At 45.2% G+C, this 19925-nt stretch overlaps 1 protein-coding gene across 1 annotated transcript in view; it reads left to right on the plus strand.

The window, feature by feature from the left end:
• The first annotated feature begins 227 nt into the window (after nucleotides 1-227).
• Nucleotides 228-19925, plus strand: part of DVL1 (dishevelled segment polarity protein 1) — a 35256-nt gene continuing 15558 nt past the window's right edge. Inside the window, exons 1-2 of the mRNA XM_064397507.1 lie at nucleotides 228-548; nucleotides 15574-15643. Of these exons, the coding sequence (XP_064253577.1) occupies nucleotides 379-548; nucleotides 15574-15643 (240 nt within the window). The 5' untranslated portion in view covers nucleotides 228-378. The remainder of the gene's footprint in view (nucleotides 549-15573; nucleotides 15644-19925) is intronic.

Genomic DNA, 19925 nt, shown 5'->3' on the forward strand with positions numbered 1-19925 from the left:
TCCTCCCCCCCACCCCCTTCCCCGCTCTCTCCGCAGCCTCCCCTCGGGCCGTGCCGCCGCCGGGCCGGCAGGGGCGGTGTGCGGGCGCAGCGGGCGCGGAGCGGGGCCGGCGGCGGGCGGAGGGCGCTGCCCGGGGCCCCGCGCTCCCCTCAGGCCGGGCCCGCCGCGCCCGGCCCGGGCAGCGCCGCAGCGAGGCCGGCGGGGCGGCCGGAGGATGCGGGCGGGGCGGGCGCGCTGCCGTTCCCGGGTCGGGCAGCTAGAGAGCAGTGCAGGGAGCGCCAGCCCGAGCCCGCAGCTCCCTTCCTGTGGGCAAGGCCGACAGCGGAGCCGAGCGCCGGCCGAGGAGGCCCGGCCCGGCCGCCCCCGCTCCGCTCGCCCATGGCGGAGACCAAGATCATCTACCACATCGACGAGGAGGAGACGCCGTACCTGGTGAAGCTGCCCGTGCCGCCGGAGAAAGTCACGCTGGCCGATTTCAAAAATGTCCTCAGCAACCGGCCCGTGCACAGCTACAAGTTCTTCTTCAAGTCCATGGACCAGGATTTCGGGTGAGCGGCCGCGCTCCGGGCGCGCCCCGCGGGCCCCGGCGCGGTTCTGCGGGCCGCGGGCCGGGCAGGGCCCGCAGCATCCCCGGGGCACCTGCCGGGCTCGGCCGGGCCGGCCCCGCTCGGCACCGGCAGCGCCGCGAACATGGCGGGCGCGCCGGGCCGCGGGCTCGGGGCTGCCGCCATCGGCCCCGCGCTGCCCCGGGACCCCCCGGGCCCGGCGGGAGCGCCCCGGGCCCGCCCGCGGCTGCGGCCGTGCCCCCGGGGCCGGGCCCGGGCGGCGGGGACGGGCGGCCGCAGCTGTCACCGCGCCCGGGGAGGCCGCGGAGCGCCCGGGCAGGGCGGGCGTGCCCGGGGCTCGGAGCGGGGCCCGGGGCTCGGAGCGGGGCCCGGGGCTCGGAGCGGGGGCCGGGGCTCGGAGCTGGGCTCGGAGCGGGGCCCGGGGCTCGGAGCGGGGCCCGGGCTCGGAGCGGGGCCCGGGGCTCGGAGCTGGGCTCGGAGCGGGGCCCGGGGCTCGGAGCGGGGCCCGGGGCTCGGAGCGGGGCCCGGGGCTCGGAGCGGGGGCCGGGGCTCGGAGCTGGGCTCGGAGCGGGGCCCGGGCTCGGAGCGGGGGCCGGGCTCGGAGCGGGGCCCGGGGAGAGGAGCGGGGGCTCCGCGGGCAGCGCTGTCAAAGCCCGGGGGTCCAACCGCTGTCAGATCCTCGGGGGTCCCACGGGTGACAGGCGGTCCCGGTTGAACGGGTGCGAAATGGTCGGTGGTTAAACGGGGATGAGCGGTCAGTGGTCAGATGGGTGTGAAATGGGCAGTGGTCAGACGGGTGGTAAGTGGTTGGTGGTGAGATGAGTGTCAAAGGGTCGGTGGTCGAGCAGGTGAAGAGTGGTTGGTGGTCAGATGAATGTCAAATGGGGGAGAAGGGGTCAGTGGTTAAAGGGGTGTGGAGGGGTCAGTGGTCAAATGAATGTCAAAGGGTCAGTGGTCAAGTGGGTGACAAGTGGTTGGTGGTCAAATGAAAAAGGGTCAGTGGTTAAGCAGGTGACAAGTGGTTGGTGGTCAAATGAAAGTCAAATGGGGGACAAGTGGTCAGTGGTCAAACAGGTGTGCAGTGGTCAGTGGTTAAATGGGATGGTCAGGGGTCAAACGGGTGACAAGTGGTCAGGGGTCAGACGGTGCCAGGGGCTGTGCTCAGACCGCAGCTGTCAAATCCTCGAGGTCAGACAGGTGTCAGACAGTCCCTGGTCAAACGGGAGTGAAATGGTCAGTGGTCAAGTGGTGACAGTGGTCAGGGGTCAGGCAGGTGACAGTGGTCAGGGGTCAGACAGTGCCAGGGCAGTGCTCAGATAGCGACTGTCAAATCCACTGGGGCCACACAGATGGTGGATGGTCCCTGGTCAAACGGGTGTGGAGTGGTCAGTGGCCAGGCAGGTGACAGTGGTCAGTGGCCCAAGGGGGTGTCGGCGGTCAGTGGCCAGGCAGGTGACAGTGGTCAGTGACCAAAGGGGGTGTCGGTGGTCAGTGGCCAGGCAGGTGACAGTGGTCAGTGGCCAAAGGGGGTGTCGGTGGTCAGTGGCCAAAGGGGGTGTCGGTGGTCAGTGGCCAGGCAGGTGACAGTGGTCAGTGGCCAAAGGGGGTGTCAGTGGTCAGTGGCCAGGCAGGTGACAGTGGTCAGTGGCCAAAGGGGGTGTCGGTGGTCAGTGGCCAGGCAGGTGACAGTGGTCAGTGGCCAAAGGGGGTGTCGGTGGTCAGTGGCCAGGCAGGTGACAGTGGTCAGTGGCCAGGCAGATGACCGATGGTCAGTGGCCAAACGCCCGCTCCCAAGGGCACAAGCTGAGCTGGGAGCGCTGGAGACGAGCCGGGCTGGACTTTGGAGTGACCTGTGTGGTGGCCAGAGGCAGCTGAGTGCCCGAGCCGGGGTGTCTGACGTGGCTCTGTGCCACCGGCCCTGGCGACAGCCAGAGTAAAATAAACCGATGGAAGTGCCTTTGACAGTTTGCCAGACAGTAACTTTCAAAATGCATTAATCCTTTTGTAGCAGATCACTTCTCTTTGTACTCACATCTGTCGCTGGCAAGGCAGTTTTGCACAGTTAAATGCCTTGCCAGGAATAAAAAAAAATAAAAATAAAACTAAAAACGGAGCAGGTTTGTGGGAAGCTGCTGCAGACCTGCCTCCAAACCAAGGCCGTGGTCGAGGTGCAGGTTTTGTGTTTGGTGGGAAGGATCACCCCAAGCATCCTTGGCTGTGTTGTGCAGCCTCTTTTTTATCCCCGAGACCCGAACCTTTCACGCTGCTTGTGTTTTTCTCCCTGCTGGAATGTGGATATTGTTTGTTGACACGGATTTCTGATGTGGTGAGCTGTTGGTGTTGGCTTGTAACCATAGGAGTGTTCGTGGATTGACTTCTTGTTTTTCTCACTTGGGCAAACATTTCTTTGGTGGGGGGAAAACAGCAGTACAAAATGTTTCTTTTCAAAATAAACGGGATTATTGGTAAATAATACCAATATTTCCCTCCTTCACCTCCCCGGGTGACAGGGACACCTTGTCGTGGAAATTCAAGTTGTGATTGTGGTTTGATTTCTCTGAAGGAGGTTGGGGTTGTTCAGGCAGCAGCTGCACCATTCCCAGCGCCACAGAAATCTGCAGTTAGGAAATGTAAACTGTGCTGAGGCATCCTGAACACACCGGGGCGTTTGGGTCTTTGACCAGGGGACAGACAAACCCAACAAACCCCAGAGTGGATTTTCTTCTTAGTCTGAAAATTGGGGTGAAACTTGTCTGTTATTCCTGGAGATGGAGATGATGGAAGAGGAAGGGCTGCAAGGATCACGACCTGGAAATTCTGGCTCTGTTATTTAATCATTTAAATTAGTGTAATAATTTATATATTTATATATAAAATATATATATTTATATAAATATAATGTAATATATAGTGTATATATATTATAATATATATCTTGTAATAATTTATATATTTATATAAAAATATATATTTATATAAATATAATGTAATATATAGTATATATATTATAATATATATCTTGTAATAATTTATATACTTATATATAAAAATATATATATTTATATAAATATAATGTAATATATATTGTATATATATTATAACATATATATTGTAATAATTTATATATTTATATATATAAATATATATTTATATAAATATAATGTAATATATATTGTATATATATTATACTATATATCTTGTAATAATTTATATATTTATATATAAAAATATATATTTATATAAATATAATGTAATATATAGTATATATTATAATATATATCTTGTAATAATTTATATATTTATATATTTATATATATTTATATAAATATAATGTAATAATTTATATATAAGCGTCATTTGGGTGACAATCCATTGCCTTGAGACAGCTCAGAGTGACTGATTTGGGATTCCTGAGCTTTGTTTGCATTTATTTTTTTTGTCTTTTTCCATTTGTGTTTGTGCCTCTCTGAACCTGAAATATTTGGGAAAATCAGAAGAAAATTGAGCTGAATTTTGGCTGTTTTAATGAGTGTTAATAGTAAATATGGGCTTTGCTTTCATCATCTCAAATACAAGCTTTTTGTAGAGTTGTGGAGTATCCTGAGCTGGGAGGGATTACCCAGCCCAAAATCCCACCCTGTGCATCCCTGGGAGCGTTGTCCAAACCCTCCTGGAGCTCCTGGGGCTGGGACCATCCCCTGGTGGCACCCCACAACCCTCTGGGGGAAGGAAAGAATCCCCAAATCCCTCCCAAGTCCCCTGGGCCATCTCCATCCTTTTCCTGCTCTGGGGGAAGAACTAAAATCCCCAAATCCATCCCCAGCTCCATCATTTCTTGCTCTGGGGGAAGAACCAAAATCCCCAAATTCATCCCCAAATCCATCCCCAGCTCCATCATTTCTTGCCCTGGGGGAAGAACCAAAATCCCCAAATCCATCCCCAGATCCATCCTTTTCCTGCTCTGGGGGAAGAACCAAAATCCCCAAATCCATCCCAAGCTCCAGCCCAGCTCCATCATTTCTTCCTCTGGGGGAAGAACCAAAATCCCCAAATCCATCCCCAAATCCATCCCCAGCTCCATCCTTTTCTTCCTCTGGGGGAAGACCCAAAATCCCCAAATCCATCCCCAGCTCCATCCTTTTCTTCCTCTGGGGGAAGACCCAAAATCCCCAAATCCATCCCCAGCTCCATCATTTCTTGCTCTGGGGGAAGACCCAAAATCCCCAAATCCATCCCCAAATCCATCCCCAAATCCATCCCAGCTCCATCCTTTTCCTGCTCTGGGGGAAGAACCAAAATCCCCAAATCCATCCCAAGTCCCCTGGCCCAGCTCCATCATTTCTTGCTCTGGGGGAAGAACCAAAATCCCCAAATCCATCCCCAGCTCTTTCCTGCTCTGGGGGAAGAACCAAAATCCCCAAATCCATCCCCAGCTCCATCCTTTTCCTGCTCTGGGGGAAGAACCAAAATCCCAAATCCATCCCAGCTCCATCCTTTGAATTGCTGCAGCCAGGCAGCACCAGCCATGGCAGAGCTGTGGCTCCCTCATTTCCATTTGTGCTTTGCCAAGCTGGGATTTGGCCTGGCCAGTCCCTAAATCCCTGGATTCTCCACTGTGGAACGTGAAAAGCGCTGCTTGTGTTGGGAAAATCAATGTTTTCCTGCAGGATGGGGGGACTGACTCCTTGCAGCTCTGCACGTGCTGCTGTCACTGCAGCCCAGCCTTTCCTGGATCCTGGAACGATGGGATAAATCGTGTGCTCAAAAATCTGCCGCTTACAGGTTAATTTATCAATGAAATAATTTATTACATTTTAAATTAATTATTTGAATTTACTGCTGTTCCACTTTCGCCTGTGCCAGTTCCTCCCCTGACCCACCAAGGGATGGCTCTGCCCATTACAGATTAATTTATAAATGAAATAATCTATTAAATTTTAAATTATTTAATAATTTTAATTTACTGCTGTTCCACTTTCCCCTGTGCCAGGTCCTCCCCTGACCCACCAAGGGATGGCTCTGCCCATTACAGATTACTTTATAAATGAAATAATGTTAGTTTTTTTTATTTATTTCTTTGGATGCAGGTGGATCAGCCCCCTGATGCAGGTGGATTTTTGAGTTGTTTAAAAGCTGGATATTTGGTGATATTATCTGTTATAATTGAAGATTTTGTAATTTTTTAAATTGATTTCTTCTGTGGATGCAGGTGGATTTTTGAGTTGTTCAAAAGCTGGATATTTGGTGATATTAGCTGTTATAATTGAGGATTTTGTAATTTTTTAAAATTTATTTCTCCTGTGGGTGCAGGTGGAGTTTTGAGTTGTTTAAAAGATATTTGGTGATGTTAGCTGTTATAATTGAATATTTCATAATTTTTAAAATTTATTTCTCCTGTGGGTGCAGGTGGATCAGCCCCCTGATGCAGGTGGAATTTTGAGTTGTTTAAAAGCTGGATATTTTTGATATTAGCTTGTTATAATGAAGATTTTGTAATTTTTAATTTTGAATTTGAGGCTTTGCTGCTCCAGTGTGGGCAGGAGCGTTTCAGTGAGGAACTGAACAATTTTCAGTGCAGAATTGGATAAAAACTCCTTCCTGTGGCAGGAGGAGCAGCAGGGCTGGGTCTGTTCTGCACCCTTGGGGCGAGGCTCAGATCCTCATTCTTTCCATTGTGTGCTCTAATTCTCCTCTGCTGATTCTCCTGCAGGGGCTGCTCCGAGGAGTGGCTTCTGGAGCATTCCTTTGGTAGCAGCCCAGGAGCTTCCCTTCAGTCTGCACTTGGAGCTGCAGCAAAAATTGGGGGTTTGGTTGAAAATGAGATTTAAAGCAGTAAAAATCCACTTTGGGATTGGAACTGGGAGCTCAATGGGGTAATTTTTAATAGGAGAGGCACATGGGAAGCATTTATTGCCTTTTCTTCTGTTCTCACCCTTGTCCTAAGGTGAGTCAGGAGTTGGTTTCTCACTCCTGAGAGGATTTTCTGATTTTTTCTGACTCCTGAGAGGAGTTAAGACCAGGAATCCTGACTGCCAGATCCCTCGCTGTGCTGTGATTTCATCCTTAGGTCCAAGGAGTGGCTTCTGGAGCATTCCTTTGGTAGCAGCCCAGGAGCTTCCCTTCAGTCTGCACTTGGAGCTGCAGCAAAAATTGGGGTTTTTGGGTGGAAACCGGTGAGAAAATGGGATTTAAAGCAGTAAAAATCCAGTTTGGGAGCTGAATTTGGCTCATTTTTAATAGGAAAGAGACATGGGAAGCATTTTGTGGGGGTTTTTTCCAGGAGGCAGTGCAGCACCCCTGCCCTAAGGGTGAGTTAGAAGTTGCTTTCCAACTCCTGAGAGGATTTTCTGATTTTTTCTGACTCCTGAGAGGTGTTAAAACCAGGAATCCTGACTGCCAGATCCCTTGCTGTGCTGTAATTTCAGCGTTAGGTCCAAGGAGTGGCTTCTGGAGCATTCCTTTGGTAGCAGCCCAGGAGCTTCCTTTCAGTCTGCACTTGGAGCTGCAGCAAAAATTGGGGTTTTGGGTGGAAATGGGATTTAAAGCAGTAGGAATCCAGTCTGGGATGGGGATTGGGAGCTCAATGGGGTAATTTTTAATAGGAGAGGCACATGGGAAGCATTTATTGCCTTTTCTTCTGTTCTCACCCTTGTCCTAAGGTGAGTCAGGAGTTGGTTTCTCACTCCCGAGAGGATTTTCTGATTTTTTCTGACTCCTGAGAGGTGTTAAAACCAGGAATCCTGACTGCCAGATCCCTTGCTGTGCTGTGATTTCATCCTTAGGTCCAAGGAGTGGCTTCTGGAGCATTCCTTTGGTAGCAGCCCAGGAGCTTCCCTTCAGTCTGCACTTGGAGCTGCAGCAAAAATTGGGGTTTTGGGTGGAAACTGGTGAGAAAATGGGATTTAAAGCAGTAAAAATCCAATTTGGGAGCTGAATTGGGCTCATTTTTAATAGGAAAGAGACATGGGAAGCATTTTGTGGGGTTTTTTCCAGGAGGCAGTGCAGCACCCCTGCCCTAAGGGTGAGTTAGAAGTTGCTTTCCAACTCCTGAGAGGATTTTCTGATTTTTTCTGACTCCTGAGAGGTGTTAAGACCAGGAATCCTGACTGCCAGATCCCTTGCTGTGCTGTGATTTCATCGTTAGGTCCAAGGAGTGGCTTCTGGAGCATTCCTTTGGTAGCAGCCCAGGAGCTTCCCTTCAGTCTGCACTTGGAGCTGCAGCAAAAATTGGGTTTTGGTTGGAAATGGGATTTAAAGCAGTAGGAATCCACTTTGGGATTGGGATTGGGAGCCAAATGTGGTAATTTTTAATAGGAGAAGGACATGGGAAGCACTTTCTTCCATTTTCACCCTTGTCCTAAGGTGAGTCAGGAGTTGGTTTCTCACTCCTAAGAAGATTTTCTGATTTTTTCTGACTCCTAAGAGGTGTTAAAACCAGGAATCCTGACTGCCAGATCCCTTGCTGGGCTGTGATTTCATCCTTAGGTCCAAGGAGTGGCTTCTGGAGCATTCCTTTGGTATCATCCAAGGAGCTTCCTTTCAGTCTGCACTTGGAGCTGCAGCAAAAATTGGGGTTTTTGGTTGAAAATGGGATTTAAAGCAGTAGGAGTCCACTTTGGGATTGGGATTGGGATAATATTTCCACGTGGAATATTTGGAGGAGCATCAATTCTGGTTGAATTCTTGGCAGTTTTTGAAAGTTTCAGCTGAATTTGGGGTTTTTAGAGCTCTGTAATTTTAATTTCCCTTAAATCATTTGAAGAGCTGTTGGCAAATTTGTTTTGTTGGATTGTTTTGAGGGATAAGGAGGGAAAATTCCACCTGGAATAGAAAATTCTGGATATTGTGAATTGGAGGAATGATAAAGAACTCCAGGATTTGTGTCAGGTACCTGAGTGAGCACTGCAGGTTTTTGTGTTCACAGTTCCTCAGGAGCACAATAATAAATTAAATAACATCTCTGCCTTTCCTTTGTCACTCCTGAAATGAGGGAGGTTGGTTGTTCTCGTTTCTGTGGACACCAGAATGCACCAGCCCTGCAATCTGTGCTAAAACTTCCATTTTTCTAAGCAAAAAAATAGAAAAAAAATGTGTTGTAGTTTAGCTTGGAACTGCAAATCCAGGCCTAAACAGAATGTGGGGCTGGGGGGTTGCGTTAATTACCAAAAATTTGTTAAATTTCCCTGCTGGGAAACCCTTCCCGTGGTTAAAACACAGATTTTTCACTCTGCGTGGTGCAAATCTGTAAAAAGAGACAAAAATCCCACCCGAAGGTTCGCGGTTCCCTGGTTTGTGGGATTCATTCCTGGCTTTTGGGAATCTCCGTGAGTCCCAAACAAACTCGTAGGCGCAGCTGCACCTGGAATTCCCGTGGGGGTGGCATTTGTCACCTGCTGGGAGGTGAGAGGCTGAACCCCGTTTCTGTTGGTGTGAGGAGGGGCCTGGCAGGGAAAGTGCCTGGGATGGATTTTGGGGCCCTGAGCAGCACCAGGAGCAGCTCCCCGGCCAGGTCAGGGCCTGCAGAGCTCGGATTCCCCCTGCTCATCCCTGAGAGCTCTTTATTTATTATTTTATTATATTATATTATATTAATTTTATTTTATTTTATTTTATTTTATTTTATTTTATTTTATTTTATATTTCATTTATTTTATTTTATATTTTATTTTATTTTTTAATTTTACTTTATTTTATTTTATATTTTATTTTATTTTATTTTATTTTATTTTATTTTATTTTATTTTTTATTTTATTTTATTTTATTTTACTTTATTTTATTTTACTTTATTTATTTTATTATTAATTTTGTTTTTCCAAGTGGAATGAAAAATCAACCCTGCATTTCTGCATTTCCCATCTCTTTGGTGCTGAAGGAAAGGAGAATTTCTTTGTAAACCTCATTTTTCCAAGTGCAACCTTGCACTTCCCATGTCTGTGGTGCTGGAGGAAAGGAGAATTTCATTATTAATTTTGTTTTTCCAAGTGGAATGAAAAATCAACCCTGCATTTCCCATCTCTGTGGTGCTGGAGGACAGGAGAATTCCCTTGTAAACCTCATTTTTCCAAATGCAACCTTGCATTTCCCATGTCTGTGGTGTTGGAGAAAAGGAGAATTTCATTATCAACCTCATTTTTCTGAGTGGAATGAAAAATCAACCCTGCATTTCCCATCTCTGGTGTTGAAGGAGAGGAAAATTCTCTTGTAAACTTCATTTTTCCAAGTGGAATGAAAAATCAACCCTGCATTTCCCATGTTTGTGGTGCTGCAGGAAAGGAAAATTCTCTTGTAAACCTCATTTTTCTGAGTGGAATGAAAAATCAGCCCTGCATTTCTGCATTTCCCATCTCTTTGGTGCTGAAGGAAAGGAGAATTTCTTTGTAAACCTCATTTTTCCGAGTGCAACCTTGCACTTCCCATGTCTGTGGTGCTGGAGGAAAGGAGAATTTCATTATTAATTTTGTTTTTCCAAGTGGAATGAAAAATCAACCCTGCACTTCCCATCTCTGTGGTGCTGAAGGAAAGGAGAATTCCCTTGTAAACCTCATTTTTGTGAGTGCAACCCTGCATTTCCCGTGTCTGTGGTGCTGGAGGAGAGGAGAATTTCCTTGTTAACATCATTTTTCTGAGTGGAATGAAAAATCAACCCTGCATTTCCCATCTCTGGTGTTGAAGGAGAGGAAAATTCTCTTGTAAACTTCATTTTTCTGAGTGGAATGAAAAATCAACCCTGCATTTCCCATGTTTGTGGTGCTGGAAGAAAGGAAAAGTCTCGTGCAAAAACCTCATTTTTCTGAGTGGAATGAAAAACCAACCCTGCATTTCTGCATTTCCCATGTCAGTGGTGCTGGAGGAGAGGATAATTTCCTTTTTAACCTCATTTTTCCCAGTGGAATCCAAAATCACCCAGCTAATTGTGGAGCGTGCATCCTCTGCCAGGCGTGCCTGACGAAATCAGAGCGCAGCATTATCAACCCCGCTGTTTAATTACCAATTATCTCCTGATGAATCAGAGCCATTGGAGGTTTGGGGCTCACCTGCCATCAGGTGCACCCCAATTTTTGTGGAATCAGAGGAACTTTTCCTGTTTGTCTCTGCCCTGATACAGGACAAGGTGGTTCTGGGTGGCTGCACAGTGAAGGACGAGTCTGGACTCTCAGGTTTTCTGTCTTCAATCTTGTTTATTAATTCTTATTCTTATTCTTATTCTTATTCTTCTTATATTCTACAATATTTTCTCTGTGCCCAGCCGAGGCCTGCTCAGCAGCACAGCCCAGTGCACTCTCCCCACCCACGGGACTGTTGTGTCTTTTATAGTGAAAATTACAATATATTTACCTTTAATTCCCAATGCTTGTCACCCTTATTGCCAAGTGTACCTTCACCACGAAGCAATCCAAAGTGCCAACATCACCCCAGAAAATGGAGAAGAAAGAAGAACCCAGGAGCACGCCCTGCATCCTCCATGTTGTCTCCATGACCCCCCTGTACCTAAATTCTCAAATTCATACTTCACCTTGCAAACACACCGCTCACACCCGAAAACTTCCCATTTCCTCTCTGGAAGAAAGCAGGAATTGAGGCTGTTGGGAGGGTGAGGTGTCCCAGGTACAGGTGAGGTGTGAGCTTTGGGAAAGGCACCAAGCCCTCCCTGTGCAGGGAGAGCCGGGGGAGCCACGCACAATTCCAGGAAGCCACGGGAGGAGGGGCTGCTCCCAGCACTGATTGTTTCATTTGCTAATTACTGCTTAAATCGCCTCAAAGTCAAATAAAGCAGAGGATGTGTGCTGGTGGGGCTGTTCCCTCCTCCCCTTCCCCATATTTCCTCGCCCTTTTTATTTTTTTTAAAGGTATTTATGGACGTGGGGCTTTGCTGGTGGGGCAGAGCAGGTTTGGGGTAAAGAGTGGGGTAAAGAGTGGGGTGTTCTTCATCATTTGTCTCTGGTGTGGCCTTGGCTGTGTCCTTTTACCTTCCTGCACCTCGCAGATGCATTTGGGGGATGAATTCAAAGCTTTTTGTGCAGGGAGATGCCACAAGTCTGTGAAGAATATTGAATATTGGAGAAAAATCTCTGAATTCTTGGTGTGCTGTGCTCTCATTTTCCAAAGGACAAATGTGTGGAGGTGGGAGCTGGGCAGGCAGAGCTGCAGTGACCTGGAAATATCATTTTATTCAAACTTTGTGGCCAGGTGTTTGTTTGCTGCTCCCTCTGTTTTTTACCTTCCTGCACCTGGCAGATGCATTTGGGGGATGAATTAAAGGATGTTTTGTGCAGGGAGATTTTTTCCTGTGGTAAAGAGGGAGATGCTACAAGTCTATAAAGAATATTGAATATTGAATATTGAATATTGAAGGAAAATCTCTGAATTCTTGGTGTGCTGTGCTCTCCCTTTCCAAAGAACAAATGTGTGGAGATGGGAGCTGGGCAGGCAGAGCTTTGCTCAAACTTTGTGGCCTGGTGTTTATTTGCTTCTCCCTCTGTTTTTTACCTTCCTTCACCTGGTAGATGCATTTGAGGGATGAATTAAAGGATGTTTTGTGCATGGAGATTTTTCTGGAGTGCAGCAAAGAGGGAGATGCCACAAGTCTGTGAAGAATATTGAATATTGTCTGTGAATATTGGAGAAAAATCTCTGAATTCTTGGTGTGCTGTGCTCTCCTTTTCCAAGGGAGATGGGAGCTGGGCAGGCAGACCTTTGCTCAAACTTTGTGGCCAGGTGTTTGTTTGCTGCTCCCTGTGTTCTTCCACCTGGCAGATGCATTTTAGGGATGAATTAAAGGTTGTTTTGTGCAGGGAGATTTTTTCTGTGGTAAAGAAGGAGATGCTACAAGTCTATAAAGAATATTGAATATTGAATATTGTCTGTGAATATTGGAGAAAAAACTCTGAATTCTTGGTGTGCTGTGCTCTCATTTTCCAAAGGACAAATGTGTGGAGGTGGGAGCTGGGCAGGCAGAGCTGCAGTGACCTGGAAATATCATTTTATTCAAACTTTGTGGCCAGGTGTTTATTTGCTTCTCCCTCTGTTCTTTTACCTTCCTTCACCCGGTAGATGCATTTTAGGGATGAATTAAAAGCTTTTTGTGCATGGAGATTTTTCTGGAGTGCACAAAGAGGGAGGTGCCACATGTCTGTGAAGAATATTGAATAAAAATCTCAATTCTTGGTGTGCTGTGCTCTCCTTTTCCAAGGGACAAATGGGAGCTGGGCAGGCAGAGCTGCAGTGACCTGGAAATATCATTTTATTCATTTTATCCAAACTTGGTGTTTGTTTGCTGTCCCCAGTGAACAGGAGGCTGTGTGTGCTGGAACGGGAGCCCTGAGCCCTCCACGGGGCTGCCAGCAGGCAGGACGTGACCTGGGGAATAAAAACCTCTTTTTCTGAGAGGGGATGAACATCTCCTTTTCTGGGCCTTGCTATCAGCTGCTCTTTGGTGTTATTTTCAAGCAGGGACTCCATCAGCAATCAGGCTCTGGTGATTTATCTCCAGGTGGAGCACATCCAGTGCCAATATTCTTCACCTCACGATGAGGTCTCTGAGAAAAATCACTTTTCTTTTCTTCTTATGCTGGCTTGATTTGGAATATTCTTCACCTCAGGATGAGGCCTCTGAGAAAAATCACTTTTTTTTCTTCTTATGCTGGCTTGATTTGGAATATTCTTCACCTCAGGAAGAGATTTTTGGGATAAATTACTTTTTTTCCTTGCCATGCTGTTTTGGATTGGAATATTCTTCACCTCAGGATGAGGTCTCTGAGAAAAATCACTTTTTTTTCCTTGCCATGCTGTTTTGGACTGGAATATTCTTCACCTCTGGATGAGGTCCCTGAGAAAAATCACCTTTTTTTTCTTGTTATGCTGTTTTGGATTGAAATATTCTTCACCTCAGGATGACATTTTTGGGAGAAATTACTTTTTTTTCCTTGTTGTGCTGCTTTGGATTGGAAAGTTCTTCACCTCAGGAAGTTTCTGGAAGAAATCATCTTTTTTTCCTTGCCATGCTGTTTTGGATTGGAATATTCTTCACCCCAGCAAGAGATTTTTGGGATAAATTGTATAAATCACCTTTTTTTTCCTTGCCATGCTGTGTTGGGCTGGAATATTCTTCACCTCAGGATGAGCTCTCTGAGAAAAATCACTTTTTCTTCCTTGTTGGGCTGTTTTGGATTGGAATATTATCTACCCCAGGAAGTTTTTGGGATAAATCACCTTTTTTCTTTGTTAGGCTGTTTCGGATTGGAAAGTTCTTCACCTAAGGAAGAGATTTTTGGGATAAATCACCTTTTTTTCCTTGCCATGCTCTTTTGGATTGGAATATTCCTCACCTCAGGCTGAGGTCTCTGAGAAAAATCACTTTTTCTTCCTTGTTAGGCTGTTTTGGACTGGAATATTCTTCACCTCAGGAAGAGACTTTTGGGATAAATCACCTTTTTTTCCTTGCCATGCTCTTTTGGACTGGAATATTCTTCACCTCAGGAAGAGACTTTTGGGATAAATCACTTTTTTTCCTTGCCATGCTCTTTCAGATTGGAATATTTTCCACCTCAGGAAGAGACTTTTGGGATAAATCACTTTTTTTCCTTGCCATGCTCTTTTGGATTGGAATATTCTTCACCTCAGGAAGAGACTTTTGGGATAAATCACCTTTTTTCCTTGCCATGCTGTTTCAGGCTGGAATATCCACCCCCAGAAGAGGCCAGCAGCCCTCACGGCGTCACCTCCCCAATCCCAGCCACTCCAACCCCTCCTTTTTGCCTCCTGCTGGGGATGCAGAGGATCCTCTTGACCCCAGGAACGATTTGTACCATTTTTAGCCATTTTTACCTGACTGCTGCTGCCATCCTGGGCGTTCTTGGCGCTGCTGCTCCCTCCCCAGAGCCAGCTGGGAATTCCAACCTGGCAGCTCAGGGCTGTCTTTGGTGGTTTCCAGTTGCAGCAGGTCTGGAAGTCGTTCCCTTGAGCTGCAGCAAAGCCTGGGCTGGGATTTTGTCCCGGCTGAGCCCAGGATTGTCCATCCATCACCAGGGCAGATGAAATGGGCAGCGCAGAAGCACAGGTGGAAATTTGGGGGTTGTTGGTGGCGAGGATGAAAGCACGACAAGAATTCTCACATTTTTGTGTGCTTGGCAAAAAGATTTCTGAATGTGGAATCTGGAGGAGGATTTCTGCTTTTAGTGGAGTCTGAGCAGAAATGATTAAAAGCAAGAATGGAATCATATGATCTGATCCCTGCTGCCAAAAGATGCAGGGAGGACAGATGGTTTAGGAATGAAGTGAATATTTTAAATTGTTTTTCTTTCCAATAATAGAAAAAAAAAAAGGGTAAAGATTGCCTAATATTGCCCTGCCAGCCATTAACAATTCAAATTAAAAAAAAGGTGCTCATTCCTTAACATGTGTGGGAATGCAGGCATTAGTGGTGGAGTTATTTATTTTTATTTTTCAAAAGAAACTCCATTTAGTGTTTCCCCCCCTCAACACGACACTGCTTTATCCAGTGAGCTGCTTTGTGGTTCTTGTGGTTTTTCTTCACCCAGCAACAAGACAAAAACATAAATAAAGGAAAAAGTGCTTGTGATGCACAGATTTGGATGAGACTTCGGATTGTCAGCAGCAAATTTCTCCCTGTTCTGCATTTTGAGGGCAGAAATCTGCTTTTGGTACAAAAATCTCTGACAAGGGGGATGCCAGCACAGGGGGATTTTAGCCCCCATCAGACATTTCAGGGCTCTGGGGAGACTCCAAAATGGGAAATTCTTGACATTATTTTAGTGCCTCCCACTTTGGGGTGCTTGTCTGGAAAGTTGCAGTTTTACCTTTTATTTTGATTTATTTTCTCTATTTTCACAGTTCCCATATTCATTAAACACAGAGCACCTGCTGACACCAACATTTTAATGAATAAATTGCATTTTTCCTGGACAATTTGAGAAAACCACCGTCCATTCTGACCTGCTGTGATTTCAAATTCCTGATTTTCTTCTTTTGTTTTATTTTTGTTTCCAGGGTGGTGAAGGAAGAGATCTCAGATGACAATGCAAAGCTCCCTTGCTTCAATGGAAGAGTGGTGTCCTGGGTGAGTTGGATTTTGTGTGTGGAAATCTGTCTTGTTTGATACTGGAAGCTGATTTTTAGATCCTGGTTTTGCTGGGATGAAGACACACAAGGAAATAGTAGTAAAATAAGTTTATAGGAGTTTTTTTTCCAGCTGCACAGTTGGTACAAACTTGGAATTCTCAGGAGGAATGAGCAGCTTTTCTTTATTTTTGCAGATTTTAGGAGTTGAAGATCTTGCTCACATTTCTTACAACTTTTAATATTTTAACTATTTTAATATTTGAACTATTTTATCCCTTAAAATATTTTAGCAGCCCAGACATGGAAGTCAGACAGGATAAGGACATTTGCTGCTCATTTTGGGGCACTCACATTCTGGCAGCTGCGGAGTCCCAACAGGTTTTTAGTGTTAGGCAAGAAAAACACCTGCCTTTGTAAAGCTGAGTTTAAAAGCTTTAGTTTAAAAGTTTAAAGCTTTAGTTTAAAAGCTGAGTTTAAAATCAGTCCTCCCACACACACCCAAATGTGTGTTAAGCACTCGGTAGATTTTGTATTAATTGAGGTCTTAAAAATTGGGATTTTCGGTCTGTGCTGTCCAAAAGTAGCTGTTTGCTCCTGGGAATTGTGTTCAGAAGGAAAAGTTTGGTTTTTTCCTTTTTTTAAGGACCTTCCTATGTGTTTTTTACCTTTGTGCTCCAGCAGCAGCAGCAGCCCAACAACCAACGTGGCTTTTCCAGGAGCTCAGCCTTTCCTCACAGCAGGATCAGGATGCTTGGCTGGGCCATGGAGGAGTTGTTTAAAAGTTTTTATTTTGATTTAAAGCTGCATTTCTGATCTAATTCCAATCTAAAGCTGGGCAGTGCTCAGAGAAAGGAGCAACCACTTTCCTCCAGGAAAAAGGGAAAATTCCTTCATGAGAAAATGGGAATAATTTCATTTAAAGGAATAAAACCATTGGCACTGGAGAATCAAACTGATTTAAAAAAGAGAATGTTTGAGAGCTGAGGATCCATCTGCAGACAGCATCCATTTCTTAATTTCACCAATTTCTTCCTTTCTTAATGAGGTTGTGTCTGGTTTTATGTGGGGATGGGATTTGGGGTGGGGATCACTGCTGCAGGAGGGTTTGGGGTGGGGATCATTCCTCCAGGAGGATTTGGGATGGGGATCACTGCTGCAGGAGGATTTGGGGTGGGGATCACTGCTCCAGAAGGATTTGGGATGGGGGGGATCACTGCTGCAGGAGGATTTGGGATGGGGATCAGGATTTGGGATGGGGATCACTGCTGCAGGAGGATTTGGGATGGGGATCACTGCTGCAGGAGGATTTGGGATGGGGATCACTGCTCCAGGAGGGTTTGGGATGGGGATCAGGATTTGGGATGGGGATCACTGCTCCAGGAGGATTTGGGGTGGGGATCAGGATTTGGGATGGGGATCAGGATTTGGGATGGGGATCACTGCTGCAGGAGGATTTGGGATGGGGATCAGGATTTGGGATGGGGATCACTGCTGCAGGAGGATTTGGGATGGGGATCACTGCTGCAGGAGGATTTGGGATGGGGATCACTGCTCCAGGAGGATTTGGGATGGGGATCAGGATTTGGGATGGGGATCACTGCTGCAGGAGGATTTGGGATGGGGATCATTCCTCCAGGAGGATTTGGGATGGGGATCACTGCTGCAGGAGGATTTGGGATGGGGATCACTGCTGCAGGGGGATTTGGGATGGGGATCATTCCTCCAGGAGGATTTGGGATGGGGATCACTGCTCCAGGAGGACCATCCTGGTGTCCCCTGGGTGCCCTGGGGCTCTGGGGTGCCCTGGAGCTTTGGGGTACCCTGGGGCTTTGGGGTGCCCTGGGGCTTTGGGGTGCCCTGGGGTTTTGGGGTGCCCTGGGGCTTTGGGGCGCCCCGAGGCTTTGGGGTGCCCTGGAGCTTTGGGGTGCCCTGAGGCTTTGGGGTGCCCTGGGGCTTTGGGGTGCCCCGGGGCTTTGGGGTGCCCTGGGGATTTAGGATGCCCTGAGGGTTTGGGGTGCCCTGGGGCTTTGGGGTGCCCTGGGGTTTTGGGGTGCCCTGGGGCTCTGGGGTGCCCTGAGGTTTGGGGTGCCCTGGGGCTCTCGGGTGCCCCGGGGTTTTGGGGTGCCCCGGGGCTTTGGGGTTTGCTGCTTTGCTGCTCTCAGATGCCCCTGAGCTGTTCCTGTCTCCTGCCAGGGCAGCGTGGGGCTGTGCCAGGGGGGGCAGGGGTGGCACAAAAAGGGATCTCATGTGTGATTAACGAGCTGAAATGAGTCCCAAAAGCTGCAGATGGAGCAGGGGGGAACTGGAGGTGGGATTTGAGCTGCCCTGGCTGGGAGCAGCCACCAGAATCTCTTGAGAGGCTGCCCCAGAACAGGGTTAAAGAACAAAACAGGGATTTATTGATTATTTGGGGTTTAACATTAATTATTGAGAATTAATTATTGATAATTATTATAGAAATACCATTATTATTTTGGTTAATGGAGCCTTTTTGTGTGCTGGACTGAATTTTTCATGCTGCTCAGGATGAGTTATGAACCCCCCTCCTGCAGAGCCAGCACGGACTGGGGGAAGCTGGGTTGGGTTTATTCCCCCAAAATTTGGGTTTTTCCCGCTCCCCAATTCCCCCTGCTCTGGAGCTGCCAAAATGCACTTTTTGCAGCTGGGTTTCTGCTCTGTGTGTGACCTGCGTGATGAATTGCAAATGACTTTTTGCACGCTGACACCCAGAGAATTGCAGGGCTTATCTGCCTCTGCTGCCTGCTAATTACCGGAGGAGTTTTATGTAAATCTCGCTGGAAGTTAATTGTTCCCCTTCGAATTTTTTAATGTCCCATTCACTGGGACTTAACAGATAATTGCACTCAAATCTTCCAGGGATAGCAGAGTTGGGTCTTTACCCTTTAGAAATATATATATATATAATTTTATATATATTTATATATATTTATTTATATATTTATATATATATATATATAAAAATTTATATATATTATTTTATATATATATGTGTGTATATATATATAAAAATTTATATGTGTGTATATATATGTATGTGTATATATGTGTATGTATATATAATTTAGATATATTATTATATATGTTATTTATTATAACATATAATGATTCTGTTATATACAATATATGTTATATATTATAGATACAATATATAATAATACAAAATAATATAATATATAAAATACATAATATAATATAATATAATATAATATAATATAATATAATATAATATAATAATAAATAGAATATAATAATACATAAAATATATAAACTTTCAATATATTTTATATATTATGTTTAATATAGTATTATATAAAATATAATAATATGCACAGTATATATAATATATAAAACATATTAATTAATATAGTAATTATATATAATCTATAAAATCTATAAAATCTATAATATATAAAATCTATAAAATTTATTTAATTATATATAATCTATATAAATATATATTTTATAGATTATATATAATTAAATTAATATCATTATATTTACAATATAATAAATATATAATATTTAATAATACGATAATAAATATCTATTTATTATATATAATAAAATTATATATAAATAAATATAATGAAATTATATAAGATTCATATATAAAATGTATTTATATTTATATTTTTATATATATATATTTATATTTAGATATAATATCTAAATATAAATATATATATATATATATAATATATATATTATATATATATTATATATATAAATATATAATATATATATTATATAAATACATTTATATAATTATATTATATATTTATATATAATAAATATATATAATATATAAATATATATAATATTTATATATTATATTATATATTATATAATACATTTTTGTGTGTGTTTGGCCAGGATTATTTCTTTATCTGCTGTTTATTTTATTTTTTCCCTGGCCCGATCTTTGTCCCGGTGCCGTGAGGCTGTGGCAGCTGCTGGGAGCAGCCTGGCACTGCTGCCCAGAGCCCGTGGCTGTGAAAGGGGAAATTCCGCGTACACCCCCGGCACAGCCCCTCTCCCACACCTCCCACTCTGACTGTCCCAGGGGAATTGGGACATTTTCATCTTTTTTAGCACATTTTGAATCCTGTTCATCACAGCTGGGAGCTTTGAAACTTTGATCCGGGTGTCACCTGCAGCCCTGATTTCCACAGGGAAAATATTCCAAAAATCCTGCAGGTCCTTCCTTTGGCTGCCCGTGTGCAGCTGGGTTAAAATCGTTTTAATTCACTGCTCAATTA

Source organism: Passer domesticus, chromosome 22 (assembly GCF_036417665.1).
Source record: "Passer domesticus isolate bPasDom1 chromosome 22, bPasDom1.hap1, whole genome shotgun sequence".
In the NCBI taxonomy this organism is placed as follows: domain Eukaryota; kingdom Metazoa; phylum Chordata; class Aves; order Passeriformes; family Passeridae; genus Passer; species Passer domesticus.